Genomic DNA, 20,726 nt, shown 5'->3' with positions numbered 1-20,726 from the left:
ATTACTCGAAAGTAACTATCTATAATCAACATCACTACCTATTGAATTGGTGACTACGTGTGGTACTGAAAACATCGCCAGAAATATAAAAGCTAGATAAGATGAGTAGGTCATGAGGTAAGATCAGAGGAGGACAGAGTGTTAAAGTTAAAGACAATAATTTTTGAGACCAGATGGTAGAAGATCAATAAACCGTCCCAAAAAAAGATGGAAGGATGATGTTAAAGCCGATTTATCTAGGATTGGGATTGAGGTACGGTAAAACAATGGGAAATGAAAGTGCAAGTAGAAGATTGAGAGCCATAGTGGATGCGGCGAAGACTCATTCCCAGCTGTAAAGCCAGTCAAGAAGAAGAAGAAAAAGAAGAAAAAATAAATACTCTTTAGTAGGTACACCAAAAAGTCGGCAAATATAAGCTTTTGATTAATTAAGTATCCGTAATGCTCGTAAACACATTGCCACGATATTTTATATTGTGGTTTTTACACTTTTATATCTGTAACCCAATATTCCCACAGTCTTTTGTTTTAACGACAACAACCACAGGTAGTTATGTACACCACTGGTAAAATTCTTAGAATCTGGTCACCCCGCCCGCACTCAACCTGAATTTAAATGCGGAGAGACGACCACGGATGGGACCCAAGACCCATTGCCCGTCAAATTTTGGTATTTCTTCTTTTTATTTTCCTTCACTTGTTTTTATATCCGTGTGAAAGTCTAAAAATTCCAAAAATGTCATTCCTATAATTTGTTTGACGGCTAAAAACGAAGAATGTAATCCAGCTATATCGGCTGAAGTTTAACAGTGTAGTTTATTAATGACGGTTGATGTGAAGGGTTCTTTACCAATTTTTTTTATATAAAAAAGAGGTTGACATTGGCTATAATGTATCTTATTAATGACTGTTGAAAATTCAAGATATTTCACGACTTTTATTTGAGCTTTTTTGTTCAAGAAATTCGAAATGATGTTACCCTTTGTCAATTTAACAAGAACACGTTAATACTGTCGCCCAGTTCATGATTAGTATAGATGGACAAAAGCGTTAGCCATATTAGCCATCAGTTCTCCAGAGAAGTTTGACTCTCAAAATTAAGGATCAAACGAACTTCAGGCATCTCTTATATTTCTTCTTTTGTCCTTCAATAACGGCACCTTATTTTGGATAAAGTTTAAATTTTTGTATACTTCTCATATAGTTGCCGAAAAAGCAATTAACATCCTGTACAAATAAAGTAAAATATGAAATTAAACAGTTAAAGAAACTATGTATATATTTATATATCTAAAATTGTTTAAACAAAATCAACTTAGGTATTTAGGTACTTATAGGTCTGGATCCCGCGTATGAAAAAAAAGTTGATTAATAGCAAGCTGAAAATTTGTTAATAGCTTAAGGGTGTCTAGTCGGATAAACTTTGATATATGGGAACACTGGAACAGGGGCAGTTTTAATTGTGGATTAGGTTAAAAATTTGGAACGGTAAGACCACGAAAACGGCACATTTATTTTGTCCGACAGAACAGACTTAAACTCTCCGAACAGAGATTAAACTCTCATGCAAAAATCAGACTGCTATTTATCACCTGTCATAATTCCTGTAATTTGACATATTCTACATGTTCCACTCATTAAAACGCCCATTTGGTGATAAATAGCAGTCTGATTTTTGCATGAGAGTTTAATCTCTGTTCGGAGAGTTTAAGTCTGTTATGTCGGACAAAATACATGTGCCGTTTTCGTGGTCTGACCGTTCCAAATTTTTAACCTGTTCCACAATTAAAACTTCCCCTGTTCCAGTGTTCCCATATATCAACGTTTGTCCGACTAGACACCCTTAAGCTATTAACAAAATTTCAGCTTGCTATTAATCAACTTTTTTTCATACGCGGGATCCAGACCTATTACTCGTAACTTACTACAACTTACTCAAGATTCGAAACTCCACAATACTAGAACGTCTCGGCAAGACTAATGAGATTTTAAAAAGCACCATGAAAAAAAAGCTGGAGTATTTTGGACATGTAATGAGAGGTCCCAAATTTAGGTTGCTACAAAATGTTATGCAAGGAAAATAGCAGGCAAACGCAGTCCAGGAAGAAGAAGAATCTTATGGTTGAAGAACTTGCGAGATTTGTATGAGGTTGACACAAGCATGAGATGTCTGTAATGAAAATTTCTATAATCTTTCACAAACTGTTTAACAAAGGAGAAACACTAATTTCTCATAAAAACCAATATTTTCCATTGATGATATGGATGGTTGTTATTATCGTGTTATATATTTTGATGAAGTATGTATAAAAAAAGTTTGATTATTACGCCCTTTTCACTGCTTGTCCTTTTTAAACTGACACTCTTTATGTAGGTCCCATATATTATGTTTAACTCTTCAAACTCATTGGGAGTACATGTACTCGTTTGTTTAAATTTAATATAGTACAAAAGTTTTGGGTACAATTTGTGTTGACAATTTAAATGGTGTAACATAGCCAGCTCGTAATAGTAAAAAGAACTTTAACAGTAAATTTCCATCTTAAATGGGCTCTTCTTCGTCACTTAATAAACATGGTCTAACCAAATTCAACACTTTCGATAAAACTAATCGTGTAGTTAAAGTCGATAGCATCTCCAATCTTGTATAAACAAAATTCTTGATAATAGCCTCTGATTAGAGACTTTTTAAAGAACAACCATATATTTCAGCCAAATAAGCTGGAATAACGATATAATAAAAGTTAACCAAACGGCTATTGAAAGTATCGGTTTACACCTTAGAGAACTATAATGCTTCTACTTGAATCTAGCCGACTTTTTATTTAAATAATTATGTAATATTTCAAGGCATTTCTTGTTTGCATAATTAATATATATTTTGGAATGTTTTAAATATTTTCGGAAAGTGTGGGTTGTCAACGATTATGATATTTTTTATTCTATTTTACAGCTATTTTAATCATTTATCACTTTTCGATCGATTGTTTATCAGAGTCTCCTTTAATGTCTTTATTCATCACATCAATTCAATAACAATAAATAATTATATTATACTCTTCTTGGTCTTAATATTTTTTCCTTAATTTGAAATCCCTTCCATATTATTAAAGGCAATCGTATTGTAACGTGGAAATGACCAAAAGTGTAGATTTGTAGTTCTAATATAATATTGTGATGTTATCTGTCCAGTACCGTTTTGAGACTATGGGTCTGAACTCTCCAGTAGTCTGCGCAAGATAGACTGACAGGAGAAATTCTCATTCTCTATACCGCTCGTTCCCAATGAACAATGGTGAACGTCCTATGGATGTATAGAGCAATAAAACGGATGCCAATAATTTATAACCAAAAAAAACACCCCCGCATCAACTGAGGAATAGGATAGAGACTGCAGCAATACCATTAATTGTAAATTTGTTGATTGAACATGACACACAGACGCACAAACCCAAAATATACATTCACACGTACACCAATCTCAATCTTCAAATCAGGAAACAACCACACCACAACTGCACAACTGTGGGGTATTATAACTTTAGAATGGTTAGGGCGCACTATTTGAGAGCTTTTTATTCCAAGTCGGTGGAGTAAAATGAACATGGACACCAAAGAGGAAAAATATGACAAAGAGGACTTAAAAATTACTAACTCTTCTGAGTCTACAAATAAAAATACAAAGAAAACGAGCAGATCAAGCAACCCTGTTCGTGGACTCTGCTTCTAGGTACCTCAAATAGGTCACTTCATCACAGTAAGGCAGCTTCTGCTTACTGTTTCTATGAGAGGATTCGATGTCGCATTGATACAAAAGCCCAGAATAGCCAGAGGTCTATCGGCAGTTAACAGAGAGCTTATACAATAGCCGATTTGCTGTCCCAAACCTTGTATAATAGTGAACAGAACATTTAAAATAAGTTTATTGGCTTAAGTAGGACGGTTGTATGTAGAACACAGCTTCCGAAAGTAAAAAAAATGTCTTGTCAAAATAACCAAAAATTGGGTTTTTTAATTGATTTTTAGTTTTTCTTGCATGTACCTTTTCAAATTTCAGAGCCACAATAATAAAATTGCTTCACCTTTCTTTAGTATGCAGTACAATCTCTAATGTTTTTAAATATCGTATCTTATATTATATGTACTTAATTTATTTAAACTATTTTTGGACAATAATGTGTAGAACAGATTTGTATAAGAGCATGTTCCTAGCACCAGTAACACCAGTTACTGCAAAAAAAGCCTTGTACCCCAGGCTGTGGGTGAAAAATAGGTCAATTTCAGGATATAATTCAGGAATTTTTGAAACCTATCAGGTGTTGTAAAGGACGATGCCAGGAACAACTTCTACTAAAATGTAACCAAAAATATTGTGCGCTTTTTTTATTGCGATTTATTGGTTAAGCTATGCTATAAGTGAATTTTGCTATAAATTTCCTTTTAAATCCAATAACAATTTCAGAGCATGAAACTGATAGGAAGATTTTGGGAAATCAAAACATCTTAAAGAATCAGGTAGGTACCTACCTAAGAGATATGTAAAGTAAAAGCATGATCCTGATTTTTCTTTTAGAAAACAGTCTAAAAGGACCCTTTTCAAACTATATATTATTCGTATAATACTGCCATATTCATTACTTTATACTGCCATATTCATCTTAAACCAATCAAATATTCTTTATATTCTTTACACATTCATAAAATTTTCTTTTTAAATTACACGCCTCTGTTGTTGATAGAATCGAATTTATGGAATGCTACAAAAATGCATTAAAGTGAAATACTTCAAAAACAGTCATCACTAAGATTCCTTCGTTTCCTATCAAAAATATTCCTGTCGTTAACAAAGCTCGTTTATAATAATTTTAAATTTATAATTGTAAGGTTTCAGTACCTACTCGAAAATACCGTGAATTCTTTCGACAGAATTACCAAGAACACTGGTAAATAATATAATATGGAGGGGAAATAACATTTGTTTATGCCAAGACTGAAAGACTGAGGTAATTATGCGAAGAATGAATATTTTCAAGAATTGGGTATTATTATTTATAAAACAGCTGAATAATACCTCACTTTAACTGCAAGAAAAAACGTTTTAAGAATAACGGCATAACTCGTACTACAGAGGATGACAAAAAAAATGTAAATATGGAGGGCAACTGCAAATGGTTTGATTGATTGATATACAGTGTGGTGGAATAAGTGTTGCCCCTTCCCTGTTAACTTGTTTATTTTAAGAATATAAGCAAAACGCTCGGACAGGTCGATTTTTAAACTAACCATAGTATATTATAGCATCAACGTTTCGAACTTTACGCGACTCCTCTTCAGGTGACAGCCATAACTTTGATTTTTTTAATGGGAAAGTACATCATGTGACACGTCATTTAAAAGCTCTTAAAATACTGAGTTCAAAAATGTATAATACTTTAATCCTGTTTGAGAGCGTAGGCGCAAAATTTCGGTCGAATTCTTTCTTTAATTTTTTTTTTCGAATCCTGAAAAAACTAATAAATATTTTTGAAAAATTTAAACGCAGAATGAAATATTACAGTATTCTCGATGGTCCAAAGTCCCTGAGAACTCCTATAATGTTTATTTTAATAAGTCACAGTGGTGGAAAAAAGAGAAAATTTAGTGTGATTTTTAATTTCAAATATATCTCAAAAGAAACTTTTTGTTTATTCTAAGGGACTGTCAGCCCTCGGTAATAATCTAATCTTTCATTCTGCGTTTAAATTTTTCAAAAATACTATTAGTTTTCTCAGAATTCGAAAAAAATAAATGCGTTTAAAAAGAGTTCGACCGAAATTTTGGGCCTGCGATCTCAAAAAGGATTAAAGTATTATACATTTTTGAAATCAGTATTTTAAAAGCTGTTAAATGAGGTGTCACATGATGTACTTTACCATTTAAAAAAATCAAAGTTATGCCTGTCACCTGAAGAGGGATCGGGTGAAGTTCGAAACGTTGATGCTATGATATACTATGATTAGTTTAAAAATCGACCTGTTTGAGCGTTTTGCTTATATTCTTAAAATAAACAAGTTAACAGGGGGGGCAACACTTATTCCACCACACTGTATTATACATATTTATAACGACTTCATATAAAGATGGACCGATGCAATAATAGTCTGGTGTAGGGAAAATCAACTATTTATCAGGGAAAAAAGCTGGAGATACTACTTAAGAAAATACTTATTTTCTAATCTTACAACTGTAAGAATAGAATTTATAAAACTTGCATCAGACCTGTTATGACCTATGGCATTGAATCAAGAGAAGACACCAATAAAACCAAAAGCATGCTACGAACAGCCGAAATGAAGACACTAGAGCAACTGCAGGGAAGACAAGAAGGGATATAATACGAAACAACATCATCAGGGAACAATGTGGCGTGTAAGATGTAGTAAGATGGGGTAGGCAAAGACGAAGAGAATGGTTGTTATGTAAAAAGAATGGAGGAGCACAGAATACCAAGAATTGCGCTAGAAGGAAAACCAACTGGCAAGCGTCCTCCGGGGAAACCACCAAAAACATGGAGAGTTAGCTGGCAGTCTACCTCTCAAGAAATACTTCAACGTCGGAATTAACAGGTCCACAGATCTACAACAAGTATAAGAAGAGAAGAAGAAGAACTGTAAGAATAAAAACAAGCACAAATACGAGAAAAGGAATTCGGAATCTATAGTTTATATGGTATTAAAATTCAGTAAAACAAATTATTATTTGAATAACTACATGACCAAAGCAAAAAAGAAGCATTAACTCAACGCTTTCTACGATAGAACTAGCGTTCAAATGCCTCTATTTTTATTTATCTGTGATTGTTTTAACGATCAGGCCTCAGAGTCATCATCACCAATGGCACTACAGCCCCATATGAGCCAAAGCCTCTCGATACTTTACTTTCGGTGGATTTTAAGTCGTCTTCCAAGTTGTCCTAGTACCTAAGTTCGGTTTACCTCTAATACGCCGTTCCATTGGTCCTCTTCGATTGAATACTTTTCTCACCGTCGCATCTTTCCCCTTCTGATTACATGCCCAATCCATCTGAAACGTATTTCGCTAATGAATCCTGTCAACTTCCGCGAGTTGTAGAGTCTACGCCACAAACCCTGCTCTTTTAGTCCTCCGTATATCAGAATCTTTCTCTCGAGAAGCTTAAGCAACTCTTGAGCATACTGTATGAGAGACCACGTTTCTGGTCCGTATGTTAAAACTGGTCTTGTCGGTGATCTTTACACAGTGAATTTAATTTTCCTTGGAAGTTTTGAAGACATTATTTGTCGTTCCAAACCATAGTAACACTTATTGGCAAGGCCTATTCTTCTTTTGGTTTCTTCGCTGACGTTGTTGTTCTTAGTCAGTAACGAAACTAGTTATACGAAGGTATCCACACCTTGTAACTTTATACCGTCAATTAATAGTTTAGAGGTATCAATCCACCAATGAACAAGCAGAATTGCTTATAAAGAGGAAGAAGAAGAAGAATTAATAGTTTAGGTGTCTGATTACGAGACTTGGAGACGCACATTTATTTCGTTTTTTGGGCATTTATTTTTAGTTATTATCCAGGTTTCGCCAAACAGATCTCACTCTATTTAAGTGGATTGTTCACTAACCTGAGATACTAATGGTATCAAAAGTATTGAGCACTGATGCGGCTCTTTTCGTAATAACGAGCCCTAGGTGACTTGGTATGTATCTCCCAAAAATTATTGACACACCTGGAAGTCCAGAGCAGTAGGCAGCAGAAAAAGAACTTCTGGAAATATTCTTTCATACGCAGGTTTTAAGAAGGTTCTTAGGAATGACTCCAGTTGTAGAGAGAATAATGCGTACTGTCTGGGTAGTTTTCATTCTCCATTGACAACGTATTTGAATATCCAGATCTCTGTATTCTGCGATCTTTTTTTTGTATTTAACACGCAAATTATTGTTGTTAGGTACCGCTTCATCAATCATAGGAGTAACAAGGGGGAGTTTGGGGGGTTATAGCCCCCCCCCATTTGGATGTACTTTGAGCTCTATACGCTTAACACCATTACTATTCCATAACCCCCAGAGACCATCAAGTAGTTGTAACCCCCCTCCAACCCCCCTTAGGATCATCCTGGTTACACATCTGCCATCAATAAGTGTTTTCTTTCTCGTTAATTTATTCATTAGTATTGGATCTAGTCTACTATATGCCACTTGTTCGTCTGTGAGCACAGTGCTGTCCCAATATAGTTTGTAGTTGTCATTATCAAGCCCACTACCTGGAACATATTGATAATATGGGAGATATGGTTAGTTTGGAGAAGTTACAGTACCCAACCCAGAAATCCCCATTATTAGTATTAATAGTTTTAAGAATTTCTTCATTTTCATTAACTATGCGTAGGACTTCAATATTGGTAATTCTGTCTATCCATGATATAGGTACGCAGAATTCAGTATATAGGTAGTACTTTGTAGATTACAGTATAGTAGGAATATTAGTGTTATCTTATTTTTACCAATGTATATAATATACAATACATAATGTATATAAATATGAAGGAATACGGCCGGCGCTAATAAAATAAAATAATTTCAATCGTATACTTAGTATTTCGATATAGATAGCACTGGTACTAGACTTACCGTGGCTGCCGTAGGACGAATGCATGGTCTGGTGGTAATACCTAGCTGCCCTTTGGGTACCCGAAGGATCCAAGAAGAACGTCCCCATATGCTCAGCTACACCGGAAGTAAGGTCTGAATTCCCTCCATCAATTCCTTGGCCCGGACTAGCCGAAGTCCCAGTCCTGGGACTCTCGTACCACCTAGGCAACTCGTTTGTCATCTCCATAATCATCAGTTACTGAGTTTTTTCTAACACTTCACACACGAAAAAATCCAAAAATAAAACTCGTACGAAAAAAATCGAAAAATCACACGAGGACGCGGATGATCTCTTTGGTCATAGTAGGCTGTTGTAAAATGCAAGCAATTGTTTCGATGCGACGGGCGACGACGATGATGGTGACTTGATCTGAAATACAAAATCTCTTATCATTTCGGTGTTTTTTTGTTTATCAGTATAGCTTTTTATTATCAAATTTTTGCAGTGATTTTATTTTTGTTATATTGAGTGTTGTGTAAATATTTGATCGAAGATAAACTAATATCTTGAAGGTTTGTCAGCGATTAGAAGCATGTTTGTAATACGATAAGATGTGATATAGTCAACTCAACTGTATGTATCTATCAATTAAATAGGAGCAGTTAACTACCTAATACACTTGATTTATTTTTAAAAATCAATGTACATGGATTTAAAATATTTATTTTATAGGTAGTACCAATTTTTTATAAATTATTGTATATTTACCTACTTTACCTACCCACATAAAATCTTTAACTTGAAGTAAGTACTTAGGTACCTACTACCTACTGAGAAAAATATTGAATTTAAGTTAAATATATTTCAAATATCTGTGGCAAAAAGTTTATCTAATGCCACCCCTCTTTGTGAACACACACAAGATAAATAAAGACACCTTTACCGAAGTTTAAAACTTTCAAAAGATTTTTTAAGTAATGGTTTTAGTTAATTTTTTAAACAATATTTAACTAATATTTAGTATTTGATATTATTGGGACGTCAGTGAAAACGTTGACTAACAGAACAAAATGTTACTAAGGTAGGTAATGCAAATTTTTATTCAAAACAAATTATTCACGTGGTACAGGCCACAACAATATTAAAAAACTTACTAAAATATGTAAATAAAAAAGAGTATCTATTAAAGACAATCAAATTAGACTTGACCTAGACTTGAACTAGACTATTCTTAGACTATTAAAGACTATTTTTTCTAAATAATAAAAAGAGAATTAGTAGGTATTGATGTTATATGCGGAATATAAAGACTTCTACGTCAGTTCAAGATGATGGCAATGGAACAATAGAATATGGAAATGAACTACAACACAACTAGTAACTATCACAAGTAATAAACTCTTCTTCTTCTTCTTCTTCTTCTTCTTCTTCTTCTTCTTCTTCTTCTTCTTCTTCTTCTTCGTCTTCTTCCCCATTCTAGTTATGTGGTTATTCCATTCTTTTTTCGGTTTAGTGTTCATTCGTTTACACACTGTACGTTACATTCTCTTCTAATGTTTCACTCCTCTTTCGATCTCTCAGCATACTTCCTGTAATTCTTCTCAGTACTCTCATCCTCATCTCTAGTAGTCTCCTTTCCAGTAGTCTTTGTGTTGTGGCTGTATCGGGTCTTGTTTCTGATTCTGATGCATATGTAATTATTGGCCTTACATTGGCTTTGTAAATAATAAACTCATATCGTGGATTCCAAGTAAGCCATACCGTTTCTATGAAACTCTATAGTAGGGAAAATGATTGTTTCTAAAACCTGAATAATAGGCAGCCATACCTCAGACTGAGGTACTAGGTCCTCAGTTGCTAGGTACTGGCTTACCAACCGGAGGGCTCGGATGCGATCCCGGCAGAAACCAGAAATTTTTCAATTTATAATTTAATTGAGCCGTCACCATGCTTCGAGGGGCACTGTAAAGCCGTCGGTCCCGGTACGAAAGTAGTCCTAACACTAAAACCTGAACCAAAACTTTACATGAATGAAAGATGTAAAATAAGCTAATTAGCTGCAGTGGGACCGGGCATAACCAATATCTTTCGAAGAAAAATAAATACCCGAGCAGTTAACTATTACAAGGATCAAATGAACAAAACATGAAAAGATCAGGAGCTGCAGCAAAAGAGTGTGGTGAGATGTTTTAGAACGGAAAATATCTATCTCCTAAGAAGTTTGCGTGAAGATAAAAATGTGTGCGAAGAGAAAATGGGGGTTGACAATATTTACATATGTATAGAATATTGCCAACAAAAAATAAAATCGCAAAATCTGTTTTTAGATTCCTACATATTTAACAATCAGATATTAGCCTACCGTTTATTGAACGATAAAAGGAAGTTTTATCTACAATGTCACCTAAATAATAACAAGTTAGGTAATCTTGATAATATAAGTCTAATGATAATTTAGAAATACGTGTTAATTTTTTTAATTACTACCTATATACGCCTATATATTTAGTATTTTTCACAATTTAAATGAAAATTTAGTATGTAAGTACATACCTACCTACTTTTTGAAACTTTCGTAGGTATAAGTAGGTAATATAGTAAAAAATAAAAATCAAGATATTAATTATTATCCGAATATACCTATTTAAGAACGTAGTCGCGAAATTACGGACCAATGCTTTTTAAATGCATTAGTTTTTTTCAAATCCTGAGAAAACTAAGTAATTTTGAAAATTGTAAACGCAGAATGAAACAATACATTATTACCGAGGGCCGAAAGTCCATGAAAACCTCTACAATGTTTATTTTAATAAGTTACTGGGGTGAAAAAAAAGAGAAAATGGAGTGTGATTTTTAATTTCAAATATAGGTATCTCATTCAAAAATAATTTTTGTTTATTCTAAGGAACTTTCGGCCCTCGGTAATAATGTAATCTTGTAAAAGAGAAAATGGAGTGTGATTTTTAATTTCAAATATAGGTATCTCATTCAAAAATAATTTTTGTTTATTCTAAGGAACTTTCGGCCCTCGGTAATAATGTAATCTTTCATTTTGTATTTAAAATTGTCAAAAATACTTAGTTTTCTCAGAATTCGAAAAAAAATGCATTTAAAAAGCATATTGAGACGAAATTTTGCGCCTACGCTGTTAAATTAATATTTAAAGATCTATACTTATCAATAAATACAAACTTGAATTTTAATCACTTATTATATATTTCTGTATGCATTGTACATTGGGAATGTACGTTTAGCTCTATACGCTTAACACCATACCCCTCAGAGACCTTCCAGTAGTTGTAACCCCCTCCTTAGGATCATATCCTGGTTACGTCGTTGCTTGGAGGAGGAAGGTGATGGATAGAGACGACTATAGAAAGTTTAGAAAATTTTTGAGGATGCTAGGACACACACAGGATTGTAAAGTCAGCAATGTGGGCTCAGGCAATGTGAGTTTACAGATTATTTTGACCAAAACTATATAGTATATATAACTAAAATTATGTATAAACGGGAAATATTTAACCATTCAAATATTGTTGAAGTTGGCAGAATCTAAGGGAATAGGTATGGTTCAGACACGATCGGTTAAAACGATTAACATTATTACAAGAAAGGAAAGATAAGGTAAATTACATACCAGAGAAAAAAGGCGTAAAAATACTGACAAGGACTGTGGGAAGATATTTTTATGAAAGAAAGCACAAAATATCTAATATGAAAAAGTGTAATGCCATTAACAATAGTTTAAATATATGTAGTTGAAGAATTGAACAAGGGAGCTTCAATATGGTTTCACAATAATTATACTTACTTAGAAAACAGTGACTACACACAAGGAATAGTGAATAAAAATGGAATTCCTGCTAAAAGAGAACACAAAAAATTGAACCAAAGACATACATATATTTATTTACAACAATAATTGCATATAAAACATTTAAAAAGCATTTAAAACAAACAGTTTATCATTTTTTAAAACCAGTTCACCTTGTTATAGAAAATAAAAAATCAGAAGATTCCGTGTAATAAAGTTCTGAGAATAATCGTGTCCTTAAAATAATTTTTTGCCTGTGTTTAGCACCTGTATATTTAAATAGGTAAATATAAAATATTATCTACAGGTGATAGCAACCTCTACCAATGTTAGCTGATAAGATTAAAATTTGAAATTAAATATTACTTATGTAGATATACCTATGGGATTAAACTACAATCTGATTGTAATAAACATTTTTACGGTGCTTTTGACGTTTCGATTTCTACTCGGAAAATTGTTATCATAAAAGAATATTTTAAAACATAAGGATTTTTAAATTTGAAAGTTCTTCAACTGTTTATATAAGACATAAACATAGTTTCAAAAGTTATGCGTAACCTAAAATTATGCTCATTTTTATAGCTGATTTTTCTTGAACAGATTAACGGATTCTGCTATTTTTGTTTTTATTATTTTAGATTTTTCTTTGGTATTTACACAGTTGGGCAAATGTTTACTGAAACTTCTTTTTTGAACTTCCACCAGGTGGAAGAAATAAAATGTTTTTCTTATGGAAAGTTTGAGTCACCCTGTATGGAGGACAAGGCATAAGTGTGGGTATAGGTACATCAAAATCGAATTGTAATCTTATGCTTTGTGAACATTTTGTTTTTGAATGTCCACGATATCTTTAGAAATAAAAAAAATAGACGGGTTTATTCTTTGACGTTTTATTCTTTTTTGACGTTTTTGATTCTTTTAACTGAAAGAAAACTAAACTAACAAGACTAACTAAACAAGAAATAACAATTAACAAAACTTTAAAAACAGAAAGGCACATAATGTTAACAATTCTGGTCGACACCTAAAGACTTATTTGTCGACCAAGTGAGTGACTTACACAGCGCAACATTAGAGAGACGAGAGTGTTTAATGGAGGCTCTGCGATTTGTTGGGGTTGAAGTTCTTTGAGAGTAAGTACGGATTTGGTGTCTACGCGGAGGCTCTTTAAGTAGCGAAAGGCACATTGCACAGATTTTCTTTCTTTATACACTTTTTTCCTTTCTCGCTATATATAAGTACCTAGAAATAATTTCATCTTGGTGTATGATAAGACATGACTTCCTCGCGTATCGCATGTCGTCAATTAAAAGAGTAAAACGGTCTAGCTTCTTTGTTGTTATAAATATCAGAGAAACTTAAAAAATAAAATTTTCACAAAATATGAGACTACAGCATAATATCGATATCGACAGGTACCTTTGTACCTTTTCCTCCCTATAGGGTGTCACAAACTTTTGTTTCAATTAAAACACTCATGTTAAAGACTATTAACTAAAACAGTCTATTTTCTTTGTTTCTAAAGATACCAGTGTCAGTCAACAAACAAAATGGTTACAAAACATAAGACTACAATATAATTTCGATGTATACTCACTACTCACACTTGTACCTGTACAGGGCCCCCGCTACCATATGTGCAAAGTGTGCAATGCACACGGGCGCCATCATTTAGGGGCGCCAAAACCCGGTGTCAAAAATTGCAAAAAAACAAACAAACAAAAATTAATTTTAAAATAAAAGTTAAGAAATTAAATAGGATTAATTATAAACACACACAAAATTTTATTAGTATATCATCCAGTTACTGCCGATTCCCACTTGCGAGAACATGTCAGAAGTCAGGCATTTTAATTTATTTTGTCATGCGTTTATTTTGTTTGTTTAATTTTGATATTTTAGTCTACAAATAATAGTCCATTTACTCACGGTTTTTGCTGTGAATTTTAAAGAATCGCTTATATTGACATGAAATTTGTCATACACATAGCTAACAAGAAAATAAGTTATATTGTGCCGATGTGTGCTTTTGCCCTGGGGTTAAAAGGGGTATTCTCAGGGGAATGCGGCCGAGAATACCTGGGGGTATTCTCGGGGGTGAAAAAACATATGTTCAAAGTCTGGAATTGGATAAACTGACTAATTCTAAGCAACTTTTATTGTATAGAGGTTTTCACTAAGTCAATACTTTCCGAGTTATTTGCGAGTCAATACGTCCATTTTTCGACAAAAAAACCCGTTTTTATACGGTTTTTCGCAAATAACTCAAAAATTAATTATTTTATCGAAAAAATACTCTTAGCAAAAATATAGCTTACAAAAAAATGAAAAAAATTTATATGAAGTCTGCAAACCCAGTAGAAGCAAAGTTGTAGCTAATGAAAAGTAGAAAGTAGGTTCTTATTCGTCAAATTTTAAATTGAATATTTCAACGTGAAATAGACCAAAAATTAAGTACTTTTCGGGGACAACTCATTAAGTATAACTTCTTTAAAGTGTTTAAAAAAAGTTTTATGTTGGATTTTTAAAAAAGTTTCTAGCAACAAGAACAAGCAACAATCAACCTTTTTTTGGTAAAAAAATCGTAAAAATCATCCCCTAATTAGCATTCCAAATGAGATTAATCGTTACAGCTTTACCATTTACTTTATGAACTATGTATTGTTTATATGAACTGTAAGTTACATCGGTTTAAAATGCTCATTTTTAAGAAAATTTGGTTTTAAAATAAAATTTTTTTAATCTTGAAAATTTTTTTAATCTTGAAAAGATTCCTTTTTTCCAAATAACTTAACAATTATTAGTTATACCAAAAATCTCAAGCAGTAAAAAATGTAGGTTTTGCTTTTCTGAATATTTTGGATTTTTTGTTTTCCTTTAAGACAAAAATTGGTTAAGATATGGCTGTTTAAAATTTGCATACACTCGTGATTAGTGACTCGGTCAATCCCTTTTAACTACAGCCTTTTCAAAAAAAAAGCACTTTGAACCGATGAAACTTCAGATCACATAGACAAAACATAAGTAAAGTAACTTGTGGTGAAGCGGTATAGATTAATTTCATTTGGGATACTAATTAGGGGGTGATTATCACAATTATTTTTTACTGAAAAAAAGGGTCCAACATTATTTTGAGCGTAACTTACTTAAAAGTAAAGAAATTTATTGACTTAGTGAAAAAAATTTATAGAACAAAAGTTAGTTGTTTAAAATTAGTAATTTTGTCCAATTCCGGGCTTTTTAGAAAGTACGTTTTTTCATCCCCGAGAAGGGGTGAAACTCACATTCAGGGCAAAAACACACATCGGCATAATATCACTTTTTTCTGACATGTGAGCTATGTGTATGCCAAATGTCATATTAATACAAGCGGTTCTTTAAAATTCGGAGGTTTTACAATATTTTACCTTGAGTGAATGGACTATAAATATGACTTCTAAAGTTCAGTTTTTTGGTTTATTTCAAGCACCTACCTACCTTCAAAAAATAAATAAAAAACATGATCCAAAATGCCTTAAGGGGCGGCAAAATCCTTTTTTGCATACAGGCGCCAGCAACACTTACGGGGGCCCTGTACCTGTACCATGTCCTCCAGACAGGTTGTCTCAAACTTACATAAGAAAAACATTTCTTCTCTTCCACCCGGTATAATACCTAAGTACAAAAAAGAAGAAGTTGGAGTAAACCTTTGCCAAGTGTGTAAATACCACAGAAAATCTAAAGTAATAAAAACAAATTAGCGGAATCTTTAATCTGTTCATGAAAAAGTCAACTATGAAAATGAGCATAAATATATGTGATGCATAACTTTTGAAACTACATACTTATGTATATTTTATTTATTAAAGAAATTTTGTGGACACATACAAAAATACTTCTCAAATTGTATTATAAATATAATTTATTCATCAAGGTTCATTGAAACGTTAAATTACATCATCAATATGGAATAAATATCCATTCAACCACAAACTTGTTTCCTCTTTAATGGCAAATTAGTCATGAGAAAAGCTGTCATGATATTTTTGAATATATTTATAAATATATTCAAATTGTATGTTGATTAGACGTGTTCATAATCAGTCATCTTATTTTTTGCTGCAGAAATGACAAATCATAGAGGAGATTAATCTTATAATCCCATTCATATATCTGCGAGAATAATGATTGCAGGATTTGAATTATCAGATTTAATTCTCCCATAAATTATTAAAATTCATTTATTTTGCAAATGTTTGTGTTAACATGTTTTCATAATAACTTACGGAGTAGATGTATCATTTAATAAAATAGATAGGTATATTTTAATCAAAGTAGGTATAATAATATACAATAGGTACCTACTTATCCAATATTAAAAAAATATGTAAATTACTTATATATTTAGGTACCTAGATACATAATTAATTTTATACATTAAAATTCTATAATACCAGATTTACTATAAAACAACACAAAAAATGATACAAAAACCTTTATAATGTAGTAGAAATTAAAAAAGGATAGTTAAGTAAAAACAAAAAGTTCCAGTCTACGGAATGAAACAACTTTACGCTTTTTGTGTGTAAAAATAGATACTATTTTTAAATTAAATTTCAATAAATATCAACAAAGAAAACAATGGTAGGTAGGTAAGTTGGAAAAGTTTATTTATATTATTTTTTAATTTATACTGACGATTTATGTAATTTTAGTAAATTTTATTTGCTATTGTTTTTTGAGTTTTTAATAGCTTTGTCTAGATATAAAATTGTACAATAAATTTTCAATGACACTAAAGCATATTTCTATTCTAAAAGTTTGGGAAAATAGATGTTAAAATTTGATCACTAAAAAATGCAAAGCATTCGGCAAAGTGCCTTCTAAAACTGCAGATTTAAGGGGGTAGGCGTAAAATCTTGGTCCAATTCTATTTAAATGCATTCATTTTTTTTTCGAATTCTGAGAAAACTAATAAATATTTTTAAAAAATTTAAACGCAGAATGAAAGATTACATTATTACTGAAGGCCTAAGTCCCTTAGAACAAACAAAAAGTTTCTTTGGAATGAAATATTTGAAATTACACATCACACTAAATTTTCTCTTTTTTCCACCCTTACAACTTATTAAGATAAACATAGAAGTTTTCAGGGACTTTCGGCCCTCGGTAATAATGTAATCTTTCATTCTGCGTTTAAATTTTTCAAAAATACTTAGGTAAGTATTAGCTTTCTCAGGATTCGAAAAACATTAATGCTTGAAATAGCATTGCTCCAAGATTTTGCGTCTAAATATTGTAGGAAAATCTGACTTTGTGGGAATCGGAATACCTACCAGTAGGTATCTAGTAGGATTACAACAAACACACACAATACACAATGTCACGAATTTCAGCATAGATACCTACTTTGTATACGAGATTCGAGATCTATTTATACAAAGTAGACATTTAAAACATCAGCTTATAGGTAGATAGGAAGGCTTAAACCACAACCATCGACATCTACATACATTGTTGTTGGTGCTCTTAAAAGATTCCACATTAAATTACCATTGGTTTAAAACAAGTGGATTAAGAAGCAAACACAAAACTTTTTTAGATTAGTAGGTATCTAGGTATAGGCTACAAACAAGATCAAACATACCTTCATGATTAAAGTGATGTAAAAGATTAGATAATAATGAAGGAAAGTTAAAAAAATATATAGAATAAATCAGAGTAAACCTAGATAGATACTTATGTATATAAAAATGAGAAGATGGCCTTAGTTAAGCAAAAGCTTAAACAGACGAACATGTCCTCTAGAATGTAGGTGTTAAGGGGTAGACCCTATAGGGCTTTACATTTACAGTCATTTGTTTAGAGTTTCTGTCATATGTCGTATAATCCGTGTATATTATATTTTACACAGATTATACAACATATGACGGAAGCTCGAAACAAATGACAATAAATGAAAAGTCTTATAGATCCAAAATTAAGCTAAAATCAAATAATATTGGACGTAGATCACCGATAGGCAACTCAGGTAAGTATTAAAATGCTTCTTTAATGAGTTTTCATGTTAAGTTCTTAGTAAATATTTCAAAATACTGGCAACCATGTCGTTTTAGAAAGTGTCATTAGAAGGTATTTCAAAAAACAATAGTGAATAGCATTTCTAATTTCATTTTCCTAGAATGTTTACAAATTATTTCCAAAACTGTTACCAAATAGTTAGCATGTGCTTGCTATCCAAATAATGGACAAATGCTGTCACAGAAAAATTAAAAATAAATACTTAATTTGTCATTTTTGTAATAGGTAGGTATTTAGTGACTTTTCTGAACTATGTTTTTTTTGTTTTTTTGCGGTTATATTTAAGATTAGATAATAATAAAGCCTGTGATTTTTCATTAGGTACCTATATACAGTTTGTGAAGATTATAGCTACTTTATTAGATAATAGGTATCAAGTCTTTGTTTATATCAGATCGGATATAGGTACCTAGATACCTATCTAGGTAAGTACCTACCTATATCAGATCACTAATCTTATCGATGCGATCTACTCATACCTAATATGTACTGATAAGATCTATTTTAACAAAATCTTACGTTAAATTGGTCTGGGTAATATTGTTGTGCAAGTATGTAAAATTAGGTACCTACCTAAATAGGTAGGAATAGTTATGCGGGCATCTACCTACAACTAGGTTTTGAAACGGAGAAGCAAGTTGTCCATCTTATACTTATAGTCAAGAGAACATAAGGGCAAATGTAGCTTACTGCAGATCCATTTATATCCATCTATCATTGATGAACCCCAAAAAATCCGGATAAACCTTTTTGACTTAGGTATAAAAAAGAACTTACCAATTTTTTTAGTATATCCACATGGTGTCATCCGCAAACTTGTCACTATCACCGTTCACAGTCAAAAAAATCAATGTACACATCACTAAATCCTGTATCAGTCGGTCATTCTTATCAAAAACAAAACAAAAAGGTACATACCATGTATGCTCGATACTTTCACGCTAAAATACACGGATATACTAAATGTTGGAAGACAAGCTTGCATCGGTCACCCCTGGCAACCTGTTTCGGAGTCATTCGAGGCTGGTCGGAAAACGAGCTGACTTGGTTGGATGCCAAACCAATTTGGGGAGGAGTTTGGCTAGTGAGGCGGGTCGATAACATAAAAGATGTTTTAATTTTGTATTGTTTAGGGTTATATTGAAATATTATATCTGTTTATTCTACTTGTTACAGACTTGTCTTCTCAAACATTCAGATTTCAGTCTTACTCTTGTAAAATCATTTTAATGAGCAGGAGACTTTAATCATGATTTTATTACAAGAATGGGATACAATCTAATAAATTTGAGCTGATAGTTAAGTAGAGAGGTTTAGTTGAGAAATAAGTAAGATTTTTCAGGAAAAACCACTTTCTCTTGGAAAAATATTCAATAATCAGAGAGGTGGGAGATCCTCCAATGAGATAAAGCTTCAAACAAAACACTACTATTTGACAAAATGGCGACCACAAATCAACGGGCCACGCCTCTTTAAAGATTGTCTGCCCCTTTCCATGCTCACGTCTGGCATTGGTTCTCTCTTCTTTTTTTCTGTTTGGGATTTAAACTCATCTTGTCTTGTACTTCTTTTGTTTTGGTATCACTCGTCCGCTTTAAATATTGAGAGCTGTTACTAATTTTGTCGATACCTAGAAAGGCATTATGTATGTGTATTGTCTGGAATTCAGTGAATTTCACTGAATTTACATTTCCTTGTTTTGGAATTTAAAATCTGCGGCTCTGAATATTCATGAACTGTCACGGGTCTACCGTTTAAATGGTAATGGCAAAATAAATTCTACACGTTTTGTTGACTCGTTGTTTTAGTGAAAGTGTGCTCTGTTTCATTAACATATGTTAATAAATATGGGTTTTTGTTGTGTCTGGAGAATTTTTGACAATAAGAATTATATTATCAAGGCATTGTTCATTCTACTTATAAACACTAGATTCAGTTGATTTAGTACTAACTCCTTTTACACTTTTATTAGCTAGGATTAAATGGACCCATGTAAATACGTCTTTGTAGAAAACTCTCCGAAGCTATTTTGATTTTGTTAGAAATAATAAATTATAGGTAGATACCTACTTAATAAGCAACATTGTTTTAATCAAGTACAAACAGTTTTATCCGTTTGTCGTCACTTAGTGTTGCGCTCAGAGTCTCAGAGCCGTGTAATCCTTTCAATATGATGCAAGTCTTCGAAATGCCGCCCCTTAAATATACATAGATATTATTGAAACTTAAGTTTTATTTTTATTA

At 32.4% G+C, this 20,726-nt stretch overlaps 1 protein-coding gene across 2 annotated transcripts in view; it reads right to left on the bottom strand.

Moving 5' to 3' along the window:
• LOC114327335 (GATA-binding factor C) overlaps window positions 1-19,423 on the bottom strand; it is a 361,986-nt gene extending 342,563 nt beyond the window's left edge. For both annotated transcript variants that reach the window (XM_028275923.2, XM_028275924.2), the window contains exons 1-2: window positions 19,260-19,423; window positions 8,641-9,031 (exon numbers count right to left, since the gene is read on the bottom strand). In XM_028275923.2, the coding sequence (XP_028131724.1) occupies window positions 8,641-8,854 (214 nt within the window). In that variant the 5' untranslated portion in view covers window positions 8,855-9,031; window positions 19,260-19,423. The remainder of the gene's footprint in view (window positions 1-8,640; window positions 9,032-19,259) is intronic.
• Window positions 19,424-20,726: the final 1,303 nt, after the last annotated feature.

Source organism: Diabrotica virgifera, chromosome 2, assembly GCF_917563875.1.
Source record: "Diabrotica virgifera virgifera chromosome 2, PGI_DIABVI_V3a".
NCBI lineage: Eukaryota > Metazoa > Arthropoda > Insecta > Coleoptera > Chrysomelidae > Diabrotica > Diabrotica virgifera.
This window is presented reverse-complemented; position numbering and strand designations above follow the sequence as displayed.